Source organism: Entelurus aequoreus, linkage group LG07 (genome assembly GCF_033978785.1).
Source record: "Entelurus aequoreus isolate RoL-2023_Sb linkage group LG07, RoL_Eaeq_v1.1, whole genome shotgun sequence".
Taxonomy (NCBI): Eukaryota; Metazoa; Chordata; class Actinopteri; order Syngnathiformes; family Syngnathidae; genus Entelurus; species Entelurus aequoreus.
Genome location: NC_084737.1, coordinates 40,480,382 through 40,508,083, shown reverse-complemented (window position 1 = coordinate 40,508,083; position 27,702 = coordinate 40,480,382). Strand labels below are relative to the sequence as shown.

Here is a 27,702-nt window from a genome sequence, read left to right as displayed (position 1 = left end):
TATTATTGTTCAATGTAGTGTAACCTGGATTATTTTAAAACAACACTTTATTTTTTGTTTCAATCTAAAGTAAAATACATGGTTAATATGTACAATACCAAATACAAAAAGACTACATCAATCTAGTTTTGATAACATGAGTAATGACGTTTTCCAATAATATCGTACAAAGCTTAAAATCTAAGCTATATACTTTGAAGTCGAACCCATATTAATTTTCCCAACATCTGGTGTTTTCAGATACTAGATCTTCCCCTTAAAAAGAGGCCAGGCCAAGCAATGAGTCTTCCATCTTGTCTTCCCGCTGCAGTTGCCATGACAATGGTGCACCTGTCCCCTGAGAGGCCCAGAGAAGAGAGAAAATTTAGAAGTCAGAGGAAAAGGAAAATAATGACAGAGAGTGAAAAAGCATGCAAAGAGGAGCAATGCCTTTATATGTAGCGTAGACATTATGGCAAGGTTTGCAGGTCTGGCTCAGTAAAATAGAACATGACTCATAATAAATGTATGGAGTAAAGTTGGAGGCAGCATGTGAGTTTAGCGTGGACCCATCAAGGCATCCACTTTGGCGCCTCTTTCCAGCCTCAGTTTGAAAGGACTGAGTTTTTTGAGTGCCTTTGCTCCAGAGTAAAGCATTAACACAAGACTCAAAAACACAAATAGCACTTTTTAGATTGTTTTTAGCTCATGCATTATTTTTACGGTGCTCAACATGTGCAGCCATTTCTTTGTCAACACCCAGTACATTTAGATGAAACACTAAATTTAATGACAATGCAATGCAGATGCAGACACACAGTACATATCCTCCGAAAAACCAGCGTCCGTTGCAATGGACATTAATATTTTGCATAACAGGACAATCTGAAATAATAATTACAAATAATTGTTCACTGCAGTAGGTTTTAGGAGGATTATATAGAGTAGTGTTGTAACGATACCAATATTTTGGTACCGGTACCAAAATTATTTCAATACTTGTTGGTACTTTTCTAAATAAAGGAGACCACAAAAAATTGCATTATTGGCTTTATTTTAACAAAAAATCTTATGGTACATTAAACATATGTTTCTTATTGCAGTTAAGTCCTTAAATAAAATAGTGAACATACTAGACAACTTGTCTTATAGTAGTAAGTAAACAAACAAAGGCTCCTAATTAGTCTGCTGACATATGCAGTAACATATTGTGTCATTTATCATTCTATTATTTTGTCAACATTATTAAGGACAAGTGGTAGAAAATGAATTATTAATCTACTTGTTCATTTACTGTTAATATCTGCTTACTTTCTCTTTTAACATGTTCTGTCTACACTTCTGTTAAAATGTAATAATCACTTATTCTTCTGTTGTTTGATACTTTACATTCGTTTTGGATGATACCACAATTTAGGTATCAATACGATACCAAGTAGTTACAGGATCATACATTGGTCATATTCAAAGTCCTCATGTGTCCAGAGACATATTTCCTGAGTTTATAAACATAATATAAATGTTTAAAAAACGAAAGAAGATGTTGTGATGCCAAAAAATATTGGCGTAATCATAGTAGTATTGACTAGATACGTGTCTGTACTTGATATCATTACAGTGGATGTTAGGTGTAGATCCACCAATGGCGTTTGTTTACATTTTGATGCCGGTGAGCTACGGTGTGTAGTGAAACATGTTTAGCTATTCCTCGTCCTGCAGGGATGATACTTGTAAGAAACATACTTTATTTGTCACCATGTAGGCGAAGATTAGTGATTTAGAAGTCGCTAAAACACTGCAGACGGCGGATGGACGTTAGCCGCTAGCTAGCTAGCCATGTCTTAAAGCACCTCTTCTTGAGTGCGTTTCAGTGTTATAACTTCACCTTTATCGTTAGTTTTTAAGCCAAAATGCGTCAGTTCTCCCTTTTCTGTCTTCACACATTGTATGCTTGTAAGTACTCTGTGATTGTGTGCCGTCTAACATGCTCCTCTGCTCGTAAAACCAGCAATGTCATGACGTGACGACGATACGGGTGCGTGGGTGGGGGGTACCATACTAATACCGGTATACTGTACAATCCTAACATAGAGTATAAAAGTTCCTGGTGCCTTCCCTCATAATAATTTTTAAATGAGCTTCTTCACTAGTTACTGCTGAAGCAAAGCAGCTAACCTCCTACATAGCCTCAGCCTGATGCTACTAGTTCTCACCTTCAGTTTATTTTCTGTACCTACCCTCTCATTTGAATTATAGTAGACACAGATGTTACTTTTCTGGTGCATGGTTTGATTCTGAAATAAGAAATAAAAAATAGCGCATAAGGACAATACTCGGGGTGTCTATGTGTGCATTCCTAATGTTGTTAGAACATTTAAAGGGGAACTATGATCAATGTAATTAACATTTAAGACACTTTCCTGTGGTCTAAATATATTTGTTGGATATGATTCGGTTTAAGTTTTGCACAAGTTTTGCTCCACAGTCATATTTATAACCCGTTTTTTTTAGTCTGTCTGCAAGATGGTGGTTTGTGGAGGCGTTCCCAGAATGCAAATGAAACCAGGGCCCCACCCTCTCCAAAAGTATAATAATTTATCTTTTGACAATGTACACTGTTTAAATACAGGTGCAACTAAAATAAATTATACTGCGCAAAGTTTATTAGCTTCACAATTCAGCTTCAAATGAGAAACGCATATGTGATATAAACTCGTTACATACAAAGTGAGATATGACAAGCCTTTATTTGTTATAATTTTGATGATCATGGCCTACAGTTTTTGAAAATCCCCAAATTTTTTAGATGTTTTATTTTAGGTTTTCAGAAACTATAAGCCATAATCATCAAAATTATAGCAAAAGAAAGCTTTAAATATATTAAGTTGCATGTTATGAGCCTATCATATCTTAATTGCTGGAATGAAGCAGTCCCCTCAGCCATCTATTTCAACTCCGCTTCTCTCTTGGCTTGTTTCCTGACCAATGGAAAACTGGAAGAGTGATCCCAATTCACAAAAAGGACTCTAAAGCAGATACATCCAAGTACCGTCCCATATCCCTACTCTGTGTCATCAGTAAAGTTATGGAATCCTCTGTCCACAAACAGCCACAACGATATCTCTTCTGCCATGAGTTTATCTCCAATAAACAATATGGTTTCAGACTAAACCACAGCGCAGCAAACCTCCTTACAGTTTTGTCATATACATGGAACAACATCCTTGACAAAGGTGGCGAAGTGTACACTGTTGCATTGGACATTAAGGGTGCATTTGACCAGGTTTGGCACAATAGCCTTTGTGCTAAGCACACCTCAAATGACGTAACTGGAAGACTGCCATCAAGGTTGTGTTCTCTGGTCAATCTTCATTTCTACTTCCCATCAACGCATCTGTAGCCCAGGGATCAATTCTCGGCCCATTACTATTCTCTATTTTCATGGATGATGTTGTGGAACGGTGTGAGAACACCATATTTCTGTATGCACGTACAAATATGCATGAAAACACTACTATCGACATCACACACGGGACGGTGTAGTAAGTATAAACCGTTTGTTATACTGTAGAACTTACAAACGTTGCTTGGAGTCATTAATGAAAAATCCATACGAGTAGAAACACTATGTACGGCAAGAAGACTGAACGGCACTTTGGTTGAGAAAAAAAAAGCACTACCGGTAAATGGAAGGACACTGCAGCACCTGCAGTGAGCGAACTGATGAGGTAATAGCCCAAACAATAAAACACTTTCTCATTGTATTTCCTTGGGGTTTTTTTTGTGAAAACTTGTCATTATGGCCGTCAGCGAAGAAAATCCATAAATTAGCCATGCCATTTTATAAGCCGCAGGCTTCAAATTTTAGAAAAAAGTAGCGGTTTATAGTCTGGAATTTAAACGTCGGCAAAGTGGATTGCGTCTGTTAAGTGAGCGGAATAAGGCGGGTAATCCATTTTGTGTCTCTGTCTTCATTAATATGCAAAATATATGCTGCAAAGCTTCCACAATACTGTGAGGCGAAAATGCAAATCTATTATTTTAGCCTGCGCAATGTGATTTATCAAAACTCATCACTATTTAGCATTTTATTTAACATGTGTCAGAAGGACCTGCAGGATGAGTGCCTGTGCTGCACAGACAGACTATGAATAGATGAAAAACCTCCGTCCTACGTATGTGTCAACATTTTGGACGGTCAGAAATAAAAAATGATGAGTCATATTGTCTACTCAGCAATTTCCTTTATTAGTCTTATTACTGCTGGATGACTTAAGGGTCTGTTTGAAGCAAAATGTATTGATGCATTTTGGTGTCTGTTGGTGTTTTTTTTTTTATGTCATTCATTGTTTGGTTTTACTAGAAAATATATTACTATAATATATCTCCTACATCAAAAGAAGTCTTTCATTGGGCATTTTTTTTTTTGCATTTGAGTCATTCCAGACACTAATGCACTTTTGATGCGATCAACAGCTCTGCGCACAGAATGAAGTGTCAGTGTGCATATGTTTCTGTTGCTTGAATTGTGATTCAGAAAAGGTGTTACGGATTGTAGACGTGTGCTGCTGGTTCAACACATCGCACACAGGTAGGAACATGATAACATGAATGTGCAGGAAATTATCATCTCCGTGGTAAATACCCGCAAAAACCTAATTTAAATAAAGCGGTCTGCACCACTTTTTAATTGCACACGCAGTGTTAGTAGATCACACTATTTTATTTTTTGCACACGCTGCTATTTGGATCTCCGTAAATCAGGCCCTTGGAGTATGTGTTGCACGCAGGCATGCTTCCACAGACCTGCGTGTGTGCATGAACATGTTACGGGTACGCTCATACTTTCTTCATGCGGCTTCATTTGCTCATAAATGTTGCATATATTTTATGAATTACACTTGTACGTCAGAGTAGATGACGCCATTTTAAGGATCAGTAGCATGCATTGAGATGCTGCCAGCGAAGGCTAACATGTATGAAGCCCACTTGAAATCTCAATTCCTTGAAAAACACCATATGGCTGTTGTTACTGTACATTAAGTTATGGTTGCTAATTATGCCTGACCTTGTCAGTAGTTTGGAAATTTCCAAAACTTGTTTCAAAGTGTGTTGTATACTCACCTTCCCCACGGTATAATTTAGTGTCCCTACTGTAGGTCGCCTAACCTGCTGTTGTATCAGGAATGGCTCATTATTGACACCTGACCTTCTAAAATGTAACCCTCCAGGGAAAGACAAACTTGTACAGATGCAAGCATGCACAATTGTCAGCAGCTATGTGCTTCCAGATGCTCCTGTAGCTGGCATCTCATAATTTGATGAGAGGGATAAAAAAAGAGAAGCATGGAGAGCCAGAAAGGGGAAATAGCAAAGATGAATTATGAATCATGTAGAGAGATGGGCTTTGCAGCAACAGAGAGTTTTAACATTTAATGATTTTTTTGCTAGTGCAGCAGAATGAGCGTGAAGATGGATGCAAGCATGTTGATGCATGTGCTAATGTTGCTGTAACTTTCCGTTAGATTTAGCTCTATGCACAGTGGGGAGGGACATTTGCATAAATCTGTCACAGTAATAGAAGAAATGAAGAGTGATGAGTGAGTGAATGCTGTAATGGTGTTGGGATGAGAAAAAAAACCTGCCACTATAGAAGTGCTGAGCTTTTGTATTGCATTGGCAACAGCTCCTCTTTGTCCCACTCCTGCCTGATGTTGTTCATGCATTCATCTTTCTATTTTTGTCACACACACATGCTGCTGTATTATGTACAAGTACCAGCAGGGAGAGGGAAGGGGTTTTAGGAAAAAAAAAAACCTATGAATATTAGTATGGGGAGAATAAATACGCATTGGGAGTGCATTTGCTGGTGTTAATTATTCTGTGTTTTGCCCTTAGATGAATCCTGATGCTTGGTATGCTGAGGTGTTTTGAATGGTGAAGTGGGAATGTGGATTATTCCCAACACTAGTACGCAGTGAATGTTGTCCCCTGACAACTGCCCCCAACTATTAATATTTCATTAACACAAATGCGACTGATCTTCTATGTTAACTGTTGTATGAGAGAGGATTGGGGGGGCACTGGAGATGAGAAGGGGGGAAGAAAAGGAGAGAACATGAGCTTCTCAGTGTAAGTCATGCGCAAAGCAGAGGCACGAAGAACAACGTGGTTCAGTGTTCAGTCAGCCTTCACTTTGATATGACGCTGAGGAAGCTAAGCCAAGAGAACTCACTGTATCATTAGGCGAGTAACTTGAAGGTGTATGCAGTAGTCTGTGCTTTTTTTGGGGAGCTGTAGCTGAGTGTGGCCATCCAGAACTTTACCATCAGTCAGCCTGTCAAATGCAGGAAGCTCCTCTGCTACTAGTGTGAGTGAGAGCGCCGAGTGAAGCGGGAATGAGCACAGGGGGAGGAGATCGCTTAGATCTGTGAGAAGCCGAGGCGCTCGCTGTTGCTCGGGCAGAGTCATCAGGAGAGGAGTGAGAGAACTGGTTGTGCTCTGCATGGCTGCAGGAACTAGGGTCCATCTCTTTGACCTTTGGAGTTTTTTTCATCAGAGTAGCCAAAGCAAGTTTTCATTGATGATTTCTCTATCTCTCTGTCGATGCTTTGCAGGAGTGGTGGCAGCCAAGAGGAGTCCGAAGCTGGTGGTGAGTATAATCTCCATCTCTTTTTTGTGTGAGTGTGTGTGTGTGTGTGTGTGTGTGTGTGTGTGTGTGTGTGTGTGTGTGTGTGTGTGTGTGTGTGTGTGTGTGTGTGTGTGTGTGTGTGTGTGTGTGCACGCACACGAATGAGGTGTTCTATTTAAAGAACAAGAGATACAAAGATATGATATGACATGCAACTCTTTCCCGGCTGCTCTGCATCAACAGCTTCCCATTTCTTCTTTGTCCTGTCAGCACCACTCCTCTTCACTTGTGCTTCATTCTTTTATTCATTCCCTTCTTCTGCTGTATTTTCTCCCTTTTCCGCCATCAACTCTCCACTCCCCAGCCTTGCTTGGATAGGTCAGCGCTGACCAGCTGTCAGCCATGACTGAGAGAGGTGATGCAAAGATGGGGAAAAATGGTTGCTGGGAACACCCAAAGTTGAAGTGTTTAATCCTAAAAAAGTGTATGGAGAAGATGCACTGAGATTAGCACACATGGCTAATAAATTGAGAGGAAGTGAGGTGATGGATAAAGTGCATGAGAAATAGAAAGACCACCTCTTTAATCAGCAGACAGCTCCCCATTTATCCCCAGCTCATCTCAATCTAATAAATCAAATAAAAAAATCCATACAGACCCAGAAGTGATGCCATTGCAGCTTTGCTAAATTAGATCCACGTTAATTGACCCTAGGAGAGCCACTGGGATGGAGTTGCTTTTGGACGTGCAAGGTCAGCAGTGGGTTCAAGTACTACCAGTTTAATGGAAGAAAAAGTTGTCTCGTTCCTTCTGTTAGGAATTAAAGGCCCTCCCCCTGGTTTGGATTAGGATTAGTTTGCATTGAGTGTTACCTACTGCGGTCACGTGACACAGTGGCCGGATAACGAGAGGACGCCAAGAGCCTTGCCTGACTGTCACTTTGGATTCATTTTTCCAAACAGGAAAGGCTACGAACCCACTTCTCCGCCCCTCCGTGTTATGTCAGGAAAATGTCACGCTGCGTGCGCCATCGTGTCGGCACACAACAACCATTTTGCCTGCAGTTTACAATCCAAACAGATGCTCCAGGTACACTCCCATTTGCAAGAGAGGCTCTGCCATCTCACCCATCAAAAGGTGTTGCCAGGCTTTAAACAAGAAGGCAATTATGTGTCTTGTCTTCATTGGCAGCAATAAAGGAATAGTTGAGCAGATAGAATAGGATGGGATGTGATAAGATTGGACAGACTTTATATTTCACACAATGGGGAATTTCTGTGGTCGTGGTACAGATTTCACATACAGTAACAAAAGTCAAATGTAATTAAAAAATAATAAAATTATAACAAATCTATATAATAATAATAACACCACTATTTTTTTGCAATTTCGTTGTACAATGTACAATTACAATAAAGATGTATTCTATTTGTTTCACCTATTAACATTTATACAGTACATATTGCACACTAAATGATTGCACTGCATATAAAAGTAAAACAAAAACACTATTTAGACACAAACATTGCACACTGAGAGAAAATTTTGCACACCAATAGATTATGTTGGTTTACACATTATATTCAATAAAATTATGCAGTCTATTCTAATAAAGCTTTGAATGATTCATGTGCGATAGATGACCCTAAATTCTGCCCGAAGCGAAATTGGTGGTCCTATTTTTTCCTTTTCTTCATTGCAAAGAAATGCTTTCAGAAAAGATGAATATTGTTATCAATACAATGCCTGTAAAGAACTGAAATAGGAATAAGGCAAGCAGTCCAATTTAGTGATTTAATATCAAATCTCTATAATGTGGTAGAACAATGGGCGTTCTCCCACCCAGTCAGAGAAGAATGGTAAAAGTGATAGTAACACTTTAGAATTATTAAATGGTTGTTTAATGTTGTTAAATGGTGTCCAAAAATGTTAATTAAGACGATCAAACAGTTTTGAAAAAGTAGCTAAATAATAATTTGATGGTGTTCTTTTCATATTTTAACTTTTGGTTATTTCAGTGAGTACATCAGAAAGATTAAAGATCATTTTGGGATGACATGTTTTCGTTCAGTTTTCATTCAGATGTTCCAATCTAGAACAACCTTGAATTTGCAGTAAAAAAAATAAAAAAAAGAGAGAGAGAATGACTTGATAAATAGGTAATAGCTTTTTGCCCTCACCGCTCAAACTGTTTTTGTCTTGCAACCATGGAAACCGAGTCAGATTGAAGTATGTTGCTGCAAAGATTCCCAATGAGAGATGCTCAGTGCTGATGCAATAAGAGACAACCTTAGATGTTGTCACTATTCCTACTATCCACTCTGATGCTGACGCACTTATCACCTTGGCCTTTGCCCCCATCTTCTGCTTATTTGGACCCACATGCCTCACATACCTCTCTCTTTCTGTCTCATCCATTCAGCACCAGTTGGAGAGAAAAGACAGCCAGAGCAGCTCCCAGCACAGCGTGTGCAGCCATCGCAGTGCTCACACGGACTCTCCCAGCCACCCTCCTGCCATGCCCAGTGAGGTTGTGGTGCCCACTTCTGCTCCACCCACCCAGCCACTGCCTGGCCTTCCCCCTCAGGACCCCACAGATGGCACACTCACCTTGCAGAAAAAGCCGGACCCTTTTAAGATCTGGGCGCAGTCAAGGAGCATGTACGAGAGCAGACGTGAGTAGCACTGAGTGTGAATATTTATGGTACTACTACCTTTATTTTTATTACTACTATTTTTGAGTTACATGATAATCAATTGCAATTGTAATTAAATCCCAACTAAGTCACAACTGTGTAGCAAAAGCTATCTTTAAAAGGAAAGAGTCCTTGAGCAGAAAATTTTGTAGGACAACGATTCATAAATGTTTTTATTTTTTTTGTACCAATGATTGTCACACACACACTAGGTGTGGTGAGATTATCCTCTGCATTTGACCAATCACCCTCACCCACTGGGAGGTGAGGGGAGCAGTGAGCAGCAGCGGTGGCCGCGCCAGGGAATCATTGGCAGTACTACCGTAGCCCCCCTGGTGGTACTTGTGATTTAGGGTTCAAGCTCCAGAAAACAAACTATATCAATTAAAGTTTAGAAAGGACAATAATCCCAAACGAGGGCACTGATAATAATTTCATGTGAATAACGCTCTATTCATACAGCGGAACCTCAATGTACGAACTTAATTGGTTCTTGAACGGGGGTTTGTAAATAGAAAAGTTCATATATGGAAACAAATGTTTCCATAAAAACCTATGTACGCATGAGTAATTGGTTGCAGCCTCCACAAAGGTCCATATTTTAGTAAGAGTTTGAACGCAATACAAAGCGCTATACAGTGCCGTATATCAAGCAAACATTCCAAGGGGGTTAAACATCAACTTTGTATTCAATTACAAAGCCAAAACAATATCAACTAGCTGAACTGTCCTCATTTACAGACGCCTTGGCTAAACAAACACACTGTCACTAGCCCTGAGGTGCACTCACAGTTTGAAATCACAAGACTCCTTAACTTCTACAGCCAGGTTGCTACAATGACTACGAATGAAAAAATGTTATCTACTTTACCCTGCTGCCGAAAATGCATAATAGAGAAGGAAAAAAACATATATACGTCGCACTTGGGTATAAGTCGCATTTTTGGGGGAAATTTATTAGATAAAATCCAACACCAAGAATAGACATTTGAAAGGCAATTTAAAATAAATAAAGAATAGTGAACAACAGGCTGAATAAGTGTACGTTATATGACGCATAAATAACCAACTGAGAACGTGCCTGGTATGTTAACGTAACATATTATGGTACGAGTCATTCAAATAACTATAACATATAGAACATGGTATATGTTTACCATACAATCTGTCACTCCTGATCGCTAAATCCCAGGAAATCTTCTTCCTCAGTGTCGCTTCTAAACAACTCTGCCAACTCCAAAGGTAGACAATGCGCCGCTTCCTCTTCTATCGGTACGTCGCTTACGTCAGTCATCATCAGTTGCAGTTCCAATTATTCCAGCCTTTCTGAACCCGGACAGGATGGTTTCGGTTGTCACTGAAGCCCATGCTTTGTCCATCCATCCAATGACATCCACAAAAGTTGCATGGCGCATTCTCCCGGTTGCCGTGAAGCTACTGAAAAGACGCAACTGTACGGTTGACAAACCTCTCCCGGCAGCACGTTGTTCAAGCACCCATTTGTGAATTCGTTCCTCGAGCTGTGGCCACCTAGCTTTCAGCCCGCGATTAGCTTTTTAGTTTTCTTTGTTTCAGTAATAGTAGCCTCCGCTTTTCGCCAGTCCCTTACAAGTTTCTCGTTTACTCCAAACGTTCTTTCTGCTGCTCGATTGCCGTTTCCTGCTGCATATTTCACTACTTCCAGCTTGTAACCTGCAGTATATGATTTCCTTTTCGGTGCCATTTTTGTTCAGCCCTTTGTTTTTATAAGTTACCGCCAATGTTGAAATGGTGGAAGTAGTACCGTAGCAGGTAGTATCTTCTTTTCCCACAATGCACTTCTGCCATGACCCGCCTCCGCCGAATTTTCATTGGTTGACGTGTGTGTGACGATTGCTGATATCCGGCTAGTCTTTTACGTGAATGAGATAAATAATATTATTTGATATTTTACGGTAATGTGTTAATAATTTCACACATAAGTCGCTCCGGAGTATACGTCGCACCCCCGGCCAAACTATGAAAAAAACTGTGACTTATAGTCCGAAAAATACGGTATATGTGAAAGTATATGATCTGTTAAAACACTAATGGTAATATAAGCTAATCGCTAGTGCTATGATTTTTGGTTTAAAAAGTGTAACTTCGAGCAAATTGCAAGCAGCCCCTTTTAGTTAATTATTTATTGGTTTACTATTTAGGTTATCTTACATGTAGTTTTTCAAATAAGACCACTACAGATGAGCACTGTTTAGAGAGGAAATAAATCACATAGTGATGTTACTGCGCTGTGTTTTACATCTTCTGTTTTTTTTCTTTTTTTTCTTTTGTAACAAAAATACTTTCCCCCGGTTAGGAGGTACTTAGATGAAGAAAATAACAAACAGGGTATTTTCACTAAAAAAAGGTTGAGAACCACTGTGGTAGAGTGCTCATATGTGCACAGTACACTCATCTTGTTGCTGTCTCTTTTAAAAGTGTCTGCTTGTACAAAAAGACAAAAGCAGTGTGCCTTTGCGTCATCAATGATGCAGACAAATGTAGCACAATGAGAAAGTTTACTGCTTGTCAAAATGATCCATATAAAACACAAATATTGTGTAGGTGTATCGCGGCTCAGCGTTGTGTTTATAGATCTTCCCCATACTGGGACTGCTACGCACGGCGCAAAAAAACCCACATAAATCCGATTGAGAGGAAAGTGTGCTAGCTACTAGGCTGAAAGCCCAAACTGCTAACCCAGCAGTTAGCACACTATTAGAATCTGTCAGGGAGTGAGGTTTTACCTATGTAAATCTGCCGCAGCCACTCTGGCTGACCCCCGTTACACTTGAATGACACAAATGTGTGACAATGATGCTAGATTAATTTGGTGAGAATCAAAACAATTTTAAATTTTCTATTATAATTATTTCACAACTACCCTTTTTTCTTTGGCATTTCAGAGGTTGTGATTTATTTTATTAAATGTATTTAGATTGTCTAGTTGTTTTCTTCTCCAGTGATTCAAATAAGAGGCTGTGAGAAGTATGTATGTATTGGTGGCGATGTAAATAGATAAATCATACGTTAAAAAAATATTTATTGGTTAGTTTTGTACATTGGTTTTATCCTGACACAATCTAAAGCTTGAAATCAAACTTCAGAGTGTCGAGCCTCAGGCAAAGCTGATCCCATTTTGATCCCAGTTGTTATCTTATTTTGGTTTTGATTTGAAACAAACACTCTACATCTCAGGGCATTCAATCGATCGCAACTGGACTGTTTATTTGTCTTGCAAGACGTTTGGCCTCTCATCCGAGTAGGCGTAATCAGCCCCTCAAAACCTGGGGTTACTCCAGCTGGTCGTTTGTGAAAAGTGCATTCAGTTCCAGAAATAACAAAAACAGGGTGGATGAGGAGGAAAAAGGTGACAGACGCAAAAATATTGTCTTTCCATATGTATCAAGTCTATCTGAGAAACACAGAATAATTGTTAACCAACACAACATCCCCACACCCTGAGACCAGTATCCTAAAGACACTTCACACCCACAAAAACAATCTGGTGTATGCCATACAGTGTAATGATGAATGCACTGATTCATGTATTGGAGGAAACAAAACAACCACTAACCCGATGCATGGCAAAGCAAAGACGGGCAAACTCTTCAGGCCAAGACTCAGCACCTCAGGTTGAAACAGCACTACTTTGACAACAAAAATGTACAGATTCAGGACAGGGAGGAGTCGAGGACAGATGGTATGAAAGAGGAGTGAGGGAAGCCATCTATGTCAAGGTTGAAAAACCATCCCTGAAAAGAGGAAGTGTTCTGCGACACTACCTATCTCTCACATAGAACACTATCCCTTCAATTATTCCTAAACTACTCTGCAATTTAGCCTCCAACAAACAACAGGAGTTTGAAACATACTGGTCACAAACAGTGTCCAGAATACCACTTTTGCCATTTGTTTACAACTGAATGAAATGCTAACTAACATGGGGGATTCCGACTATTTTGGACTGGTAGTAGTCGATCCACAGCGATCGTTCTGCCACACAGTACCTCAATGCTAATGAGGGGAAATTACACTTCAACGACTGTTGTTGGCTTTGACAGTAGGATTGCTCTTTTGCATCAAAACAATTATTTTTCTCACTATAATAGGGCGAAACCATCTTTGCACAGACACATCCTCCTGGTTTTGGCACCAGCCGCTAGACTAGGTCTGACCAATCTTAGTCTAAGACTAGATCTGACCAATCTATGTCTATGAGCATGAACTGATGAAGCGTACTCAGATGAGAGGCGAAACGTCTTCTAAAACACACCAAACAGTCCAGTTGCGATTGAATGCCCTGAGATTACAATGACCTAGATCAGGGGTCGGCAACCCGAGGCTCCGGAGCCGCATGCGGCTCTTTGACCACTCTGATGCGGCTCAGCTGCATACTTGCCGACCCTCCTGGTTTTCCCAGTAAACTTAACGACCCCCCCGATTTTTCCAGGAGACTGCCTCTCCTAGAAATCTCCCAGGGCAAATATTATCCTATTTTCACTCTGACTTAATCAAGGGTGTGCCCTAATGGCACTGCATTAATTGTCCTCTATAGCATTTACAAACAGCGTGCCAGCCCGGCCACATGTTATATGTTGCTTTTACTTGCACACGTAGGAGACAGCAAAGCATACTTGCTCAACAGCCACACAGCTTACACTAACGGTAGTTGTACAAAAACAACTTTAACACTGTTACGTTACAAATATGCGCCACACTGTGAACCCACACGAAAAAAGAATGACAAAAACATTTCTGGAGAACATCCGCACCGTAACACAACACAACAAATACCCAGAATCCCATGCAGCCCTAACTCTTCCTGTCTACATTATACACCCCCGCTACCACCAAACCCCCCCACACATCAACCCACCCACCCCTCCCCCCCACCCCCCCTCTCCGTGCGTCGGTTGAGCGGAAGAGTTAGGGCTGCATGGGATTCTGGGTATTTGTTGTGTTGTGTTTATGTTGTGTTACAGTGCAGATGTTCTCCAGAAATGTGTTTGTCATTCTTTTTTGGTGTGGGTTCAAAGTGTGCCGCATATTTGTAACGTAACAGTGTTAAAGTTGTTTTTGTACGACTACCATCAGTGTCAGCTGTGTGGCTGTTGAACAAGTATGCCTTGCTGGCACTTACGTGTGCAAGCAAAAGCTGCATTCATCATGTGGCCAAGCAGGTACGCTGTTTGGGCAGGCTGTAGAGGGCGCTAAAAGCTGTGCCAGCACGTCCTGAAATTTGGGAGTCTCCCGGAAAATTGAGAGGGTTGGCAAGAAAGACGCTATAAAGCGCCGTTCAATTAAAAGTCGCGGGCTGCACTAACATTAAATTTCCACATAGAGATGCGTGCCGGTGCGTGTGTCAGAGACCCCTGGTTAACATAGCGCAAAGCAATTTAAGCTTTGTATGTGGTGTTTTTCATTTTAAATTTTCAAAATTTTTTTGTGGCTCCCATTGTTTTCTTTAATTTGTGAAACTTTCCAAAATGGCTCTTTGAGTGGTAAAGGTTGCCGACCCCTGACCTAGATGAATGACACCATTCATAGACAAACACTCAACATCTATATAGATTGTATGGCTGCTTTATTCACTGTGAGCAACTCATGTCTGTAATGGGATTATTTCAGTGACAAGTCTTTTGTGTTATCTTATTGCAGGCTTGCGATTGTGACCAGTCGACGCAAGCGCTCTGTTGTGTAGCGCAGTGCTGGTTAATAATCTAGGACTGCTGCAAATTAAATATTAACTAGGCCCGGAGAGGGCTGCTTTAAGCTGTGGCTGATTAGTATAAGTGTTTGATAACCCCTGGAGGAGTTCCAGAGTCAAATGAGGAGGTTGGGAGACACATTGAAATAAGAGAGACAAAGTCTGTCAAAGAGGCCCCGATTCTGTCAGCGTTCATACTCAAGTATGTCAAGTAGTGCCAGAATTTTCCTTGCAGATGTGAGTGAAAGTTTGTGTATAATGTGCACTGGTTAGGGCAGGGGTGGGCAATTAATTTTTACGGGGGGCCGCATGAGCAACCCGAGCACTGCTGGAGGGCCACATCGACAATATTTCAATTAAATTTTGCTCAATATTATTTTTTATATATACCGTAAGATAAATAATAATAATAATAATAATAATAATGATTAATAATAATAATAATAATACTTCAACATAGTGTGTGTAACAGCATTCCATGACTAATATAAATAAATTAACATTAATAATAAATGACAGTAAAATAAGCACACGTATAGTGTAACTTTGTGTGGTGTTTGAGTTGTCCGACTTTTTGTGTGGCCATAAACGCACCAGTGGTTGAGTGCTATGCGTGTTGGTGACAGATGACAAGTTGGTCTTGGCCTGGTTTGTACGGCAGAAAATGACCAGTTTTTCGAGATAGAATTGTTTTACTCATGTTTTTGGTGTGGTTATGTCCGAATATAAACAGTTTTGCTCAATAAAGTGATCGATATAATTCCTGGCCTCGAAGCATCTCGATAGACGTTACAATAATTGAACGGTGTTCAATTGAACGGTGTTGACGAACACCGTTAGGGCCGCTTGTTGTCACTGTCACTCAGAGTTGCATTGCAAAATTACATAAAATAAATGTGTTTATTTTGTTTAGAATTCAGATGGGATTTGATTTGGTGCACGGCATATATTTGCTGCGCGCAGCGGACGTTTGAGCATTGCGCAATTGCGCAGGCACGCACCTTAGAGGGAACGTTGCTTTGCAGTCCATGTCTTGTTGGAAACACGCCATTCGTCATCAACTTTTCTCTTTTTAGCGTCTCGGGTGTAAACCGTGCATCACTTGTCGCTGCATGTGCACCTTCACTCGCAGGTTACACACGGACACACGCCCATAAATAATACTTTTCAAAATAAAAGCAGCACAGTTGTATTGCGCGCACGACATAGATGTTTTTTCAACTTTATTTTGTGATTGCAGCTGTTCACATTCACTCACAATCACGCACACGCATACGTCCACACGGAAGTAATACAAATAACGATTTTCAAAACAAAAGCAGCACCGTTGTATTGCACACTCGACATAGATACTTTTTTAAATGTATTTTGTAATTTATAATTGGCCTCACGCGGGCCGGACAGGGACGCACAAAGGGCCGGATGCGGCCCGCGGGCCGCAGAATGCCCAGGTCTGGGTTAGGGTGATGTTCATGTTAAAAGGAGTCCAATTTCATTTAAAATAAAGAAAGAGAAAGTTAAAAATTATCCCCCAACTTTGTTAACTTGCTTTAGGAACTTATCAATATTCAAAGGTAGATGTGGGAGTGCAGTGGACTTCTACCTTCACTATTTTTTTCTGTTTATTCTTTAGGACCAGCGTTCTCTACAGTAGACATTAAATTTTGGTCTATTTATTTTGTCAGTGTTACAGGAGTGTTCTGCTGTTTTTAAGGATCGGCTCCAAAAACGTGAGCTTCTCACAAGTTTTTTTAACTGAACTTGTGGAGCACCAGTTGAATAGCCCAAATGATGAATGGAGAGGACCTAAAATGGAACCTTGAGGAACACCACTAGTATAACTTAAGGTGTCTAACAAATGACTGCTGTTTGCATCTGAAGTAAACAAGTTACAGCATCACTTTAGTTGCATAAATCAAATTACGGAAAAATATTTAAACTGTTAAGAAAGATAGGACTTAAAGGGGTTCCTTGAGGAACGCCTTAGTTATGTAAATCACAAGTTTGGAACCCAGTGTTCTAGATTTACTAGTAAAGTAAAAATTCCAATGCACAGATCTGTCAATGTGTTTAATTTGCTGAAAAAATGTTTGTCTTCCAAGTTTTGAATTGAACTCGGCTGCCAGTTGAACATCACTGTGGTAGAGGTTTTGAGCTTTGATGCCACTAAAATGTCAAGGGTCAACTAATGGATCTGAAGCAGACCACTTAACTACTGGCAGTCTTCTGTCTGTAGGTCCAAACAGACTGACACTAACATCCTAGTGACCTTAGTTCCTCTCTCCACTCTACTGTGTGTAAATGTGGTCAGTGGCTTTATGCAAACGGCCGCTCAATGAGGGGAGGAGCAGCTGTTGACCCGGCATGCTTACAATCTAAAACAAACACCTTATTTATCACAGAATTTTACAAATAACCATGTATGTGTGGTAATGACACAAAAGCAGAGTCTGACAATGTCAAAAGAGGAACTCAATGATTACACTTTACATAGAAGCTCTTCAGTCAGGGGAGTATGGAGCAGGCATTTTTAGCACATTGTCACTTTCTGTGTTTCTGTGTTTGTTTCAGTGCCAGATAGTCAGGAGCAGGACATTTTCCTTTGGCGAAAGGACACAGGTTTCGGTTTCCGTATTCTTGGAGGAAATGAACCTGGGGAGCCTGTAAGTACCCATTTACCTCTGAATCACGAATATGTTCAATTTATGTCCATCACTTGAACTACTGTTACACACAATTCACATGCCAATTAGTCCCTGCTGATTTTTCCTTCAGTCAGTTGGCAGTCTTTATATATTCTACTTATTTTAAGAGGAGGCTGCTTTTTAACTGCGGCTCTTTAAAGTCCAGTTTTCTGTTGTGTTTGTGCCAAATTGGTGCTTGTTCCCATCGGAGTGATAGATAGCACACTCCTACACAATGCCTAAAGCGCACATAGCTCCATAGTCCCAATAGACTTTCAACCACATATGGTTTAAAGTTTACCATGCTAATTTAAAATCGTTGAGGAGACACTATATAAACTAAAGCAGTGATTCTCAAACCATGGTGCGCGAAACAACTTGTCAGTCGTGTATAAAGAAAGTATGGCCAACTCGGTTTCAGGCGATCTCCTCAATGATTGGTTAAAAGGCACTCACTTGACTATAGGGTGCTATGACTGCTACCAACTTTGAGTTGATGCTATGTGCTTGTGGCGTTTCCCCATTAGTTTTTCGATGTGTAAAAATGCCCTGTAACAGAAAAATTTATCAATTTAAGAGATGGTTTGACAAATCAGACTATCTTTGAATATCAGTAAAACTAAAATAATGCAATTCAGTAACAGCAGAAGAGAAAGTCAAACACAAATACAAATAGACAGATAAATAACATTTTGAGTGTAATAATACGTTTGTAGATGAGAAAATTAACTGTAAATCTCATGAAAAATATACAACATAAAGTGGAAGGAAATACAATACGTCAATAATGAATAAAGCTAAATCTTTTTTGGACCAAAAATCACTCCATATTCTCTACTGCTCGCCAGTGTTACCATATCTGAGTTATTGTGCAGAAATATGGGGAAACAACTACAAAAGTACACCTATTCACTTATCATGTAACAAAAAAGAAAGATCTGTTATAATAATACATAATGGGTGATACACCGAGTGATTGCAAATACAGTTGACATACTTCACACAAAAGTCACAAATTCTCCATGATTGTCAGTCCAAAGCTAATGAAAATTTTGGCAAAATGAGAGTCATAAGTTATTTTTTTGGTCGTTCTGTGTATTTTTTTTACATTTGTTGCGCTGTCGTGTGCGTGTTAGACTGTCTTCTGGTCTTAAAACACTGCAGGACTGAACCATTCACATAATACTATAGTTCCATGAAATAAAAACATGTTTTATTGTAAGTTTATGAGCTGGAGTATGTTTACAACTACCGGTATATATAGACGTATTATTTTGGTTTGTTTCGTCAGAAAAACTAACCTTAAAACAACAGAACCGCTGTGCCTCGGCGACTTCCACAGACGGTCTGTACTTCGTAACAGTCATGGCGCCTGTTGTTTTGTTGGCCAAACTCTCTTTATACACGACTCTGCCACTAGTGGTACGCAGACTCCATCTAGTGGTATGCCAAAAAGTCACTTAATTAAATACTCAAACACAGTTCTACTGTTCAAACTGTGTGTAATGTTACAGTGGCCAACATATTAAATATACCTGTTAAATAAAACTTCTGCCTTGTTTTTATGAAAATGTAGGCCTACTACTTCTTCTTCTTTTCGTGTCTTTGAAGCATGTGGTTATATGACAGTTTCCCATTTCTTTACACAGTCTTTTGCATTGTCGTTGAACTCTGCGAGATCTTTTAAGCTGCACTGGTTAGGTAGCAGAGGACAGACAAGGCAGTGTTGCATCGTATGGTCCTCTTCTCCGCATTCGCAGGTGGCTTATCTGGCCATAGCAGCTTTTGATCGCCCCGTTCCTGTTCTCAGGCGGTTTAGTGTCTTCCACTGGACCCATGGTGTTTCCGACCAGGGGGGCAGGTCTTCAGAAGGAGGGATTCCCATGTCAATGGGAGGGGGGTCTTTCTCTAGTCTTTGTGTCCATAGCTTGAGTCTGGTTTCTACCCAAGATGTTGTTAGGGGCGGGACATTGCTGAGGAAGCTTCTCCTTGACTTCAGGTGTTGGGCTGAGGGTTCATGTCCATGGAGGAGGTAGCGTTCATCACTGGTAGCTTTTGTGAATTCTACTCGGCTGGCAACTTCCTGTCTCATGTCTGCAGGGGCAATGCCAGCAAGGAGATGTAGATTGTTCAGGTTGGTAGGCTTCAAGCAACCAGTGAGCAAGCGGCAAGTGTTGTTCAGCGCTGGGTCTACTTTTTTGGCATGGGTTGATCTCTCCCAGACCGGTCATGCATACTCCGCCGAGGAATAGCACAGGGCCAAAACAGTACATGTTAGTGTGTGTGCTGTGGCTCCCCATTTGGAATTTGTCAGTTTCCGTAAGATGTTGTTTCGGGAGCTGACTTTCAGTTTGGTGTTTTTGATGTATTCCTTGAAGGAGAGGGTGCGGTCCAGGGTTACGCCAAGGTAGACAGGGTTGGTACAGTTCTCAAGTGGTGTTCTAGACCATTTGATATTAAGAGATCGGTTCGCATCCCTGTTCCTGAGATGGAACGAGCAGACTTGGGTCTTCGCAGGGTTTGCGTGTAGATGGTTTCGCTCGTAGTAGAGGAGTAGCTCATCTAGAGCTGAAGTGAGGTTTGCTTCTACCGCTTCAAACGTACTCTCTTGAGATGTTACACAGAGGTCGTCAGCGTAGATTAATTGTTCAGTGTTCTGGTCCATTGGCTGGTCGTTGGTATAGATGTTATACAGTAGTGGAGCCAGCACACTACCTTGAGGTAGGCCGTTCTTCTGTCGTCGCCAGCGACTTTGCTTGTTGTTTAAAGTAACATAGAAGCGGCTGTCTTTCAAGAGGGCTCCAATGAGGTCTGTGAGTGCCAGATCTTTTGTCATCTTCAGGATCTTTTTTATGAGGAGGCGGGGGTTCACAGTGTCGTACGCGGTAGAAAGATCGACGAAGACGGCACCTGTTACCAGTTCATTCTGAAACCCATCCTCAATATGTTGGGTGAGATTCAAAAGTTGGCTTGTTGTGGATTTGCCAGGTCAAAATCCAGCTAGTTGGGTATGATGGCAGATTCAGCAACTGGGGCCAGCCTGTTGAGGATCAGGCGCTCAAAGAGTTTATATGGGTGACATAGCAGGGAGATTGTCGCGTAAACTTTTTGCATGGGATGGATCTTTACCCGGTTTGAGAAGACCTATGATTCTGTTTTTTCTCCAGATCTTTGGGATGGTTCTTGTCAGCATGCAGTTGTTCATCATGTCGAGGATCCATTTCCGTGTCAGAGGTCCAAAGTTTTTGATCTCTTCAGTGAAAATGTTGTCCAGGCCATTGATGCTGGTATTGAGCTCTTCAGGGGAGAACAGCTCAGTCAGTCCGGTGGTTTGGGAGTACTGAAATCGGTCTACCTTTGGTCTTGGCTGTTTTGACATTGAGTATCAGCTGATATGCAACTTGGTTGGCAGTGGTGGTATACTGTTGCTGTGTTGGGGTTGACGGGTCATTGCTGATTTTTCGGATCAGGCTCAATGCCTTTTTGCTGTTTTTTGCCATATCAGTTGTCTCCAACAGGTTTTGCCATTTCCTTTGGCGGCATTCTGATAGGGAAGTCATGAGGCTCTCACCTACTTCGATGTGCTTTCAGCAAAGGGGTCAGATTCATAGAGCTGTTGGTATTGCTCATATAGTTTGCTGCTATGGTATCAAGTCCAGGTATGTATTGAGTGCGGCAGTCTCTTGGAATGTTCTTTCGGGCTGCCTAGTGCACAAGCTTGGTGAAGTTGTCATAGCTTTTGGGGTCTGCTGGGAGATGGGCAATCTTCCTTTCGAGGTCTTCTTGGAAGCCAAGTCAGTTCGCTTTCCAGAAGTTGAATCTTTTCCTGAGTGGGATAGTGGCTGGGGTGATTGCAGCGTTGAGTGTAATGCTAATGGGCCGGTGTTTGGTTTTTGGCAGGGGCACCAATACCAGCTTCTTGCTGACTCCGGTGATGTTATGAGTGACAAACACTATATCAGGGTTGTATCCTGCTTTCCATCGTCCGCTGTTGAAGGACTTTGGTTGTTTGGCATTGTGGATCAGATTTAGCTGGTTAATTTCTGCCCATGCCCCCACTGCATTTCCATCTGCGTTGTTATGAGCATATCCCCATTATGTGCTGTGGCTGTTTTGATTGATTGATTGAAACTTTTATCAGTAGATTGCACAGTACAGTACATATTCTGTACAATTGACCACTAAATGGTAACACCCAAATAAGTTTTTCAAATTGTTTAAGTCGGGGTCCACGTTAATCAATTCATGGTAAATTCATGTTGAAGTCTCCAATCACAATCTTTGGTGTTCCAGATGTTGGTATTTCTGGCATCACGAAGGTGGGGGAGCTGGATGGTAAACTTAGGTCATGGTAATTCCTCCGAGCTCAGCAGTTAGGAATTCAATGTCATTTTCATCGCTCTCTGATGTTGATTCGATTATCTTCCCATTTTTTGCTAGCATGATGCTTCCGTGTTTCTCATGTGGTCTTTCTATGAGAGTGATCATTCCTTCCACACGAGGGTGAGGATGTTTAGGCCCATGATAGGTTTCTTCCAGGCAGAGAATATCACACTGATGATCTCTGCAGAGTTTTGCAATGAGTTATTCCTTAGTTGCAGAAAGTCATTCGATATTCAGAGATACAATGGTCAATGCTGGCCTTGGGGGCGGGCGTTGATCTGTCTTCATGCTCCGGACTGATGGGCTACTAGCATTCGTTGAGCTTCTGGACACGCTTGTCTTTCGGCTCGGCTTCAAAGTGTTTGGTAGAATTTGCAAGCAATAGCAATTATCACTTGGCAGGGGTTGCGACATGGACACTTCTACCTTGACTCCCACTATGCTACTGTATTTTCATGTTGGTCAATATGGTGGTACTTGGAGAGCCAAGTGTTTTCTGAGGTACTTGGTGAAAAAGGTTTGAGAGCCACTGAACTAAAGTATGGAAGAATTTTCTATTGCTAAATCTTTATTGTTAATCTTATTTAGAGATGTTGGTTATGCGTATGCTTACAACTTTTGGGAAGGTTAGAGAAGCTTTTTCTGTTCCAATGTAAATGCCCTTCAGAACAGTGACCATGACTTCTGACCTCACAATTGCTCTTCTGGATAAATAGACAAACAGTCCCAAAGACATTCTGCAGAAGGTCTGTGATTGTCTTCTAGAAGAACAAGAGGCTTTAAGGGCTGATCTTCTGTATTCTACTCCATCGATCCATCCATTTTCTACCGCTTTTCCCTTTGCCCAGTAGGAATGCAAGGGTACTTGCAGCGGACTGTTCAGTTTTACCCACACAGGAAAATACACCTTATGGACCACGGAACGTGCATGTGTGTATGTATGCATGAGCATGCCTGTCCAGGTTGGAAAGCCTTCCCTATGATGTAATTTTTAATCACCGTTGTGCCTGGTGCATTGTAGGTGGAGTCGAGAAGAAAAACATATATCAAATAATTTTGGCCAGCACTAGCATAGAAGTTGAAAGACAGCATTTTGAAGAAGCAGCTACTTATTCAAATGCACCTAGCGACACACAACATCTCACTGCTGGAGCTCATGTGGGAAGTTCTGCCCTCAATGTGGACTCACAGGCACAGAATGTCTATGTGACTGAACTATTGGCCGAGGCTGGGAGAATACACTTACCTACTAAGTTAATTAGAAGCCAATTTTAAATGTTTATATCTAAATATTTTTTAATCACACTCTTTGTTTATGTGTTTGTTCTGATTTAACTGTTTAGATATAACAGGGGTCGGGAACCTTTTTGGCTGAGAGAGCCAAGAAAGCCAAATATTTTAAAATTTATTTCCGTGAGAGCCATATAATATTTTGTAACACTGAATACAACTAGATGCGTGCATTTTTAAGTAAGAACAACCTTTTTAGAGTATAATAAGTCTCTTATTCTTTTTAATAACATTGTTATTCTGAAGCTAACCAATAATAAATCAAATACTTCTTACCATTAATGCGACTTCTTGAACAGGTGCGGTAGAATACGGATGGATGGATTAAAATGCATGAGAATTTTTATATTTTTAACGTTATTTTTAACACTGTGATTACCAGCTGAATTATTCATTACTTATCGTGTTAAGCAATGTCAGCTAAGATTTATCTGAGAGGCAGATGCAGTCATCAAACGAGCCACATCTGGCTCTAGAGCCATAGGTTCCCTACCCCTGAGATATAACGTACTAAAAAAACTGTAGCCACTTTTTAACTTTGTGTGTGCAAACGTTTTGCTCCTGAAAGGATCATTAAACATGTTTTTGTGTTGGTACACATTATTTTACACTACCTGAAATTCAAACCACACTTTAACGTTGTGTCCTTGGGCAAGACACTTCACCCTTTGCCTCTGATGGCTGCTGGTTAGCGCCTTGCATGGCAGCTCCCGCCATCAGTGTGTGAATGTGTGTGTGAATGGGTGAATGTGGAAATACTGTCAAAGCGCTTTGAGTACCTTGAAGGTAGAAAAGCGCTATACAAGTATAACCCATTTATCATTTATTTATAAAGGGGAATTGCACTTTTTGGGGATTTTTTCCTATCGTTTGTAATCCTTATAAGACAAGAAGACAAGAGGTTTGTATTTTTTTCACACTTCCTCCGTGCTCGCTATGCTATGCTACTGCTATGGAAAAGGAAATAAATGCGCCAAATAATTAGTTCCGGCATTGATTAAAATGACCAAAATACGGTAAATATTGTACATATTATATATTTTTATGAGTGTGTCTGTTACTAAATTATATATGGACTTGCAGTGTGTATATAAAATGTTGACGGAGGGTTTTAAAGTTGCTTTAGCGGGCTTTAAAGACTACAACGGTGACTCCCTTAGCCGCATCTTCCAAGCATTTTTTATTATCTTCAACCCCCCACCCCAAGAAAAAAAGATGTGTGTTCTTGTCTCTCTTAATGATTGTGAACGAACACAAAAAGTGCAATTCCCCATCAATGTATTTACATAAAATGTTCACTATTTGAGTTTTAAAAAATGACGCAATTTGGGTCACTGTTTGCCAAACCACTGGTGAAAAGCACTGATGTATACAATGTAAGAAGGCAATTCACAATTTGAAAGTGTTGTTTAGTAAATGTTAATTTGAAAGAAAATTATAATCGTAGTCAGTACACCACTGATACTTTTTTTTTTTACTGCATAATCCAGTTTATGTTGACAAGCAAAATGGAAAAATAACTTTGAGAGGAAAAAAGGTGTTCTCTTTTACACCCAAAACAATTTACTGAAACAGATTTGAAAACCGTTGCCCAAAAACCAAGGTATGGATTGTGGGTTACCTGTACCAGTGCACCTCATGCCCAGGTATACTAGTGTACTTTAAGTCACAACTGTTATTGCTGCTTGTTTTTTTGGGGGATTTGTGCATTTGGAATACGGAACCCCCCAAAACAATGGGCAGTATGGTTACTCTGTAATTGACTGTCTCATTGATTGTTCCAGATCTACATAGGTCACATTGTGAAGTATGGGGCAGCAGATGAGGATGGACGTCTGCGTTCAGGGGATGAGCTAATCTGTGTCGATGGCACGGCGGTGGTAGGCAAGTCTCACCAGTTGGTAGTGCAGCTGATGCAGCAGGCCGCCAAACAGGGCCACGTCAACCTCACTGTCAGACGCAAGACTACTGGATACGGAGGTGGTGGGAAATACAAACAGTATGTTTAGCAATGTCATTCAGCCTTCTTAACATGAGAACTCTTTCCTCTCGTTTCTAGTCTCAAAGGGGGAAGGTGACGTTCCTCCATCGCCAGCATCCTCCCACCACAGCAGCACCCAAGCACCAAGCTTGACTGAGGGTAAGCGGACCCCACAGGGTAGCCAGAACTCTCTCAACACTGTCAGTTCGGGCAGCGGCTCCACCAGTGGCATTGGCAGCGGCGGAGGAGGTGGCAGCGGGAGCACGGTTGTTCCTGCCTCCCTTCAGCCATACGACGTGGAAATCCAACGTGGAGAGAACGAGGGCTTTGGTTTTGTCATTGTGTCCTCTGTTTCCAGGCCTGATGCTGCCACTACATTTGGTGAGTAATGTTGTGTATAACTTATTTTGATCTGTGTAACCTTTCTATGTAATATAATATTACAGCACAGGTAAGTATGGTGAGTAGCTTTCAATGGACGAGGACCAAAAGATTTTGGTGGGAATGTCAGAATCTGGGTATATTGGGATATTATTGTGGATCTCTTCCGGAACGCCAAAATAAACCTGACCGCTGGGTTTTATATGTGCGTTTTAATGGCGTGTGTAGCTTTCATGGAGTTCAGGTGATTTTAATGGATTAAACATGTTTTCCGTTGAACGAGATGACTAACATCTGCAAGCATGGCACAGAACAACCAGACAGAGCAATAACAGGAAGTGATTGCAAGTTGTGATATAGGCCCATCAAATCTGATTGACTCATCATGGCAATACTTCACTGCAGCTTGTAAAATACAGCACTTTTCGTCTTTACTTTGCATTTGTGACTTTTCAACAAGGATTTACTTATATGCACACATGCTTGAAGCATCATTTTTAAGCTATTTGTGTTGTTTTAATGCACCCAACATAACTACATTTTCTGGCTTCAACTAATGTGAAGTAGTTTAGTAATTTAAATAGGCTTTCATTCATCGTTCATATTTTGTATCCTTTCTATTATGAAAATAATAAGACTGTCGATTTGGACACTTTAGACATCTTTCTAATGCAGGGGTGGGCAATTAATTTTTACCGGGGGCCGCATGAGCTACCCGAGCACTGCTTGAGGGCCACATCGACAATATTTCAATTAAATTTTGCTCAATATTATTTTTGATATATACCGTAAGATAAATAATAATAATAATAATAATAATAATAATAATACTTCAACATAGTGTGTGTAACAGCATTCCATGACTAATATATATAAATTAACATTAATAATAAATGACAGTAAAATAAGCACACGTATGACTGAGGAGTCATAGTGTAACTTTGTGTGGTGTTTGAGTTGTCCGACTTTTTGTGTGGCCTTAAACGCACCAGTGGTTTAGTGCTATGCGTGTTGGTGACAGATGACAAGTTGGTTTTGGCCTGGTTTGTACGGCAGAAAATGACTAGTTTTTCGAGATAGAATTGTTTTACTCATGTTTTTGGTGTGGTTATGTCCGAATATAAACAGTTTTGTTCAATAAAGTGATCGATATAATTCCTGTCCTCGAAGCATCTCGATAGACGTTACAATAATTGAACGGTGTTCAATTGAACGGTGTTGACGAACACACTTAGGGCCGCTTGTTGTCACTGTCACTCAAAGTTGCATTGCAAAATTCCATAGAATAAATATGTTTATTTTGTTTATAATTCAGATGGGATTTGATTTGGTGCGCGGCATATACTTGCTGCGCGCAGCGGACGCTTGAGCAGTGCGCAATTGCGCAGGCACGCACCTTAGGTGAGGGGACGTTGCTTTGCAGTTCATGTGTTGTTGAAAACACGGCATTCCTCATCAACTTTTCTCTTTTTGGCGTCTCGGGTGTAAACCGTGCATCACTTGTCGCTGCATGTGCACCTTCACTCGCAGGTTACACACGGACACACGCCCATAAATAATACTTTTCAAAATAAAAGCAGCACAGTTGTATTGCGCGCAGGACATAGATGTTTTTTCAACTTTATTTTGTAATTGCAGTTGTTCACATTCACTCACAATCACGCATACGTCCACACGGAAGTAATACAAATAACGATTTTCAAAACAAAAGCAGCACCGTTGTATTGCACACTCGACATAGATACTTTTTAAAATTTATTTTGTAATTTATAATTGGCCTCACGCGGGCCGGACAGGGACGCACAAAGGGCCGGATGCGGCCCGCGGGCCGCAGAATGCTCAGGTCTGTTCTAATGTGTTTCCCTGTGACTCATCAATATGCACGAGTTACTTTAAAGCTGCAATAGTTGGGTCTCAAAGCAATTTTTTCCAAAGACTTGGCTGCTTAA

General features: G+C 40.7%; 1 protein-coding gene across 16 annotated transcripts in view; it reads left to right on the top strand.

The window, feature by feature from the left end:
- LOC133653860 (membrane-associated guanylate kinase, WW and PDZ domain-containing protein 1-like) overlaps positions 1 to 27,702 on the top strand; it is a 220,789-nt gene that overhangs the window by 175,682 nt on the left and 17,405 nt on the right. For all 16 annotated transcript variants that reach the window (XM_062053624.1, XM_062053626.1, XM_062053625.1 and 13 more), the window contains 5 exons: positions 6,597 to 6,631; positions 9,033 to 9,285; positions 17,606 to 17,697; positions 25,176 to 25,371; positions 25,451 to 25,753. In XM_062053624.1, coding sequence (XP_061909608.1) covers positions 6,597 to 6,631; positions 9,033 to 9,285; positions 17,606 to 17,697; positions 25,176 to 25,371; positions 25,451 to 25,753 — 879 coding nt within the window. The remainder of the gene's footprint in view (positions 1 to 6,596; positions 6,632 to 9,032; positions 9,286 to 17,605; positions 17,698 to 25,175; positions 25,372 to 25,450; positions 25,754 to 27,702) is intronic.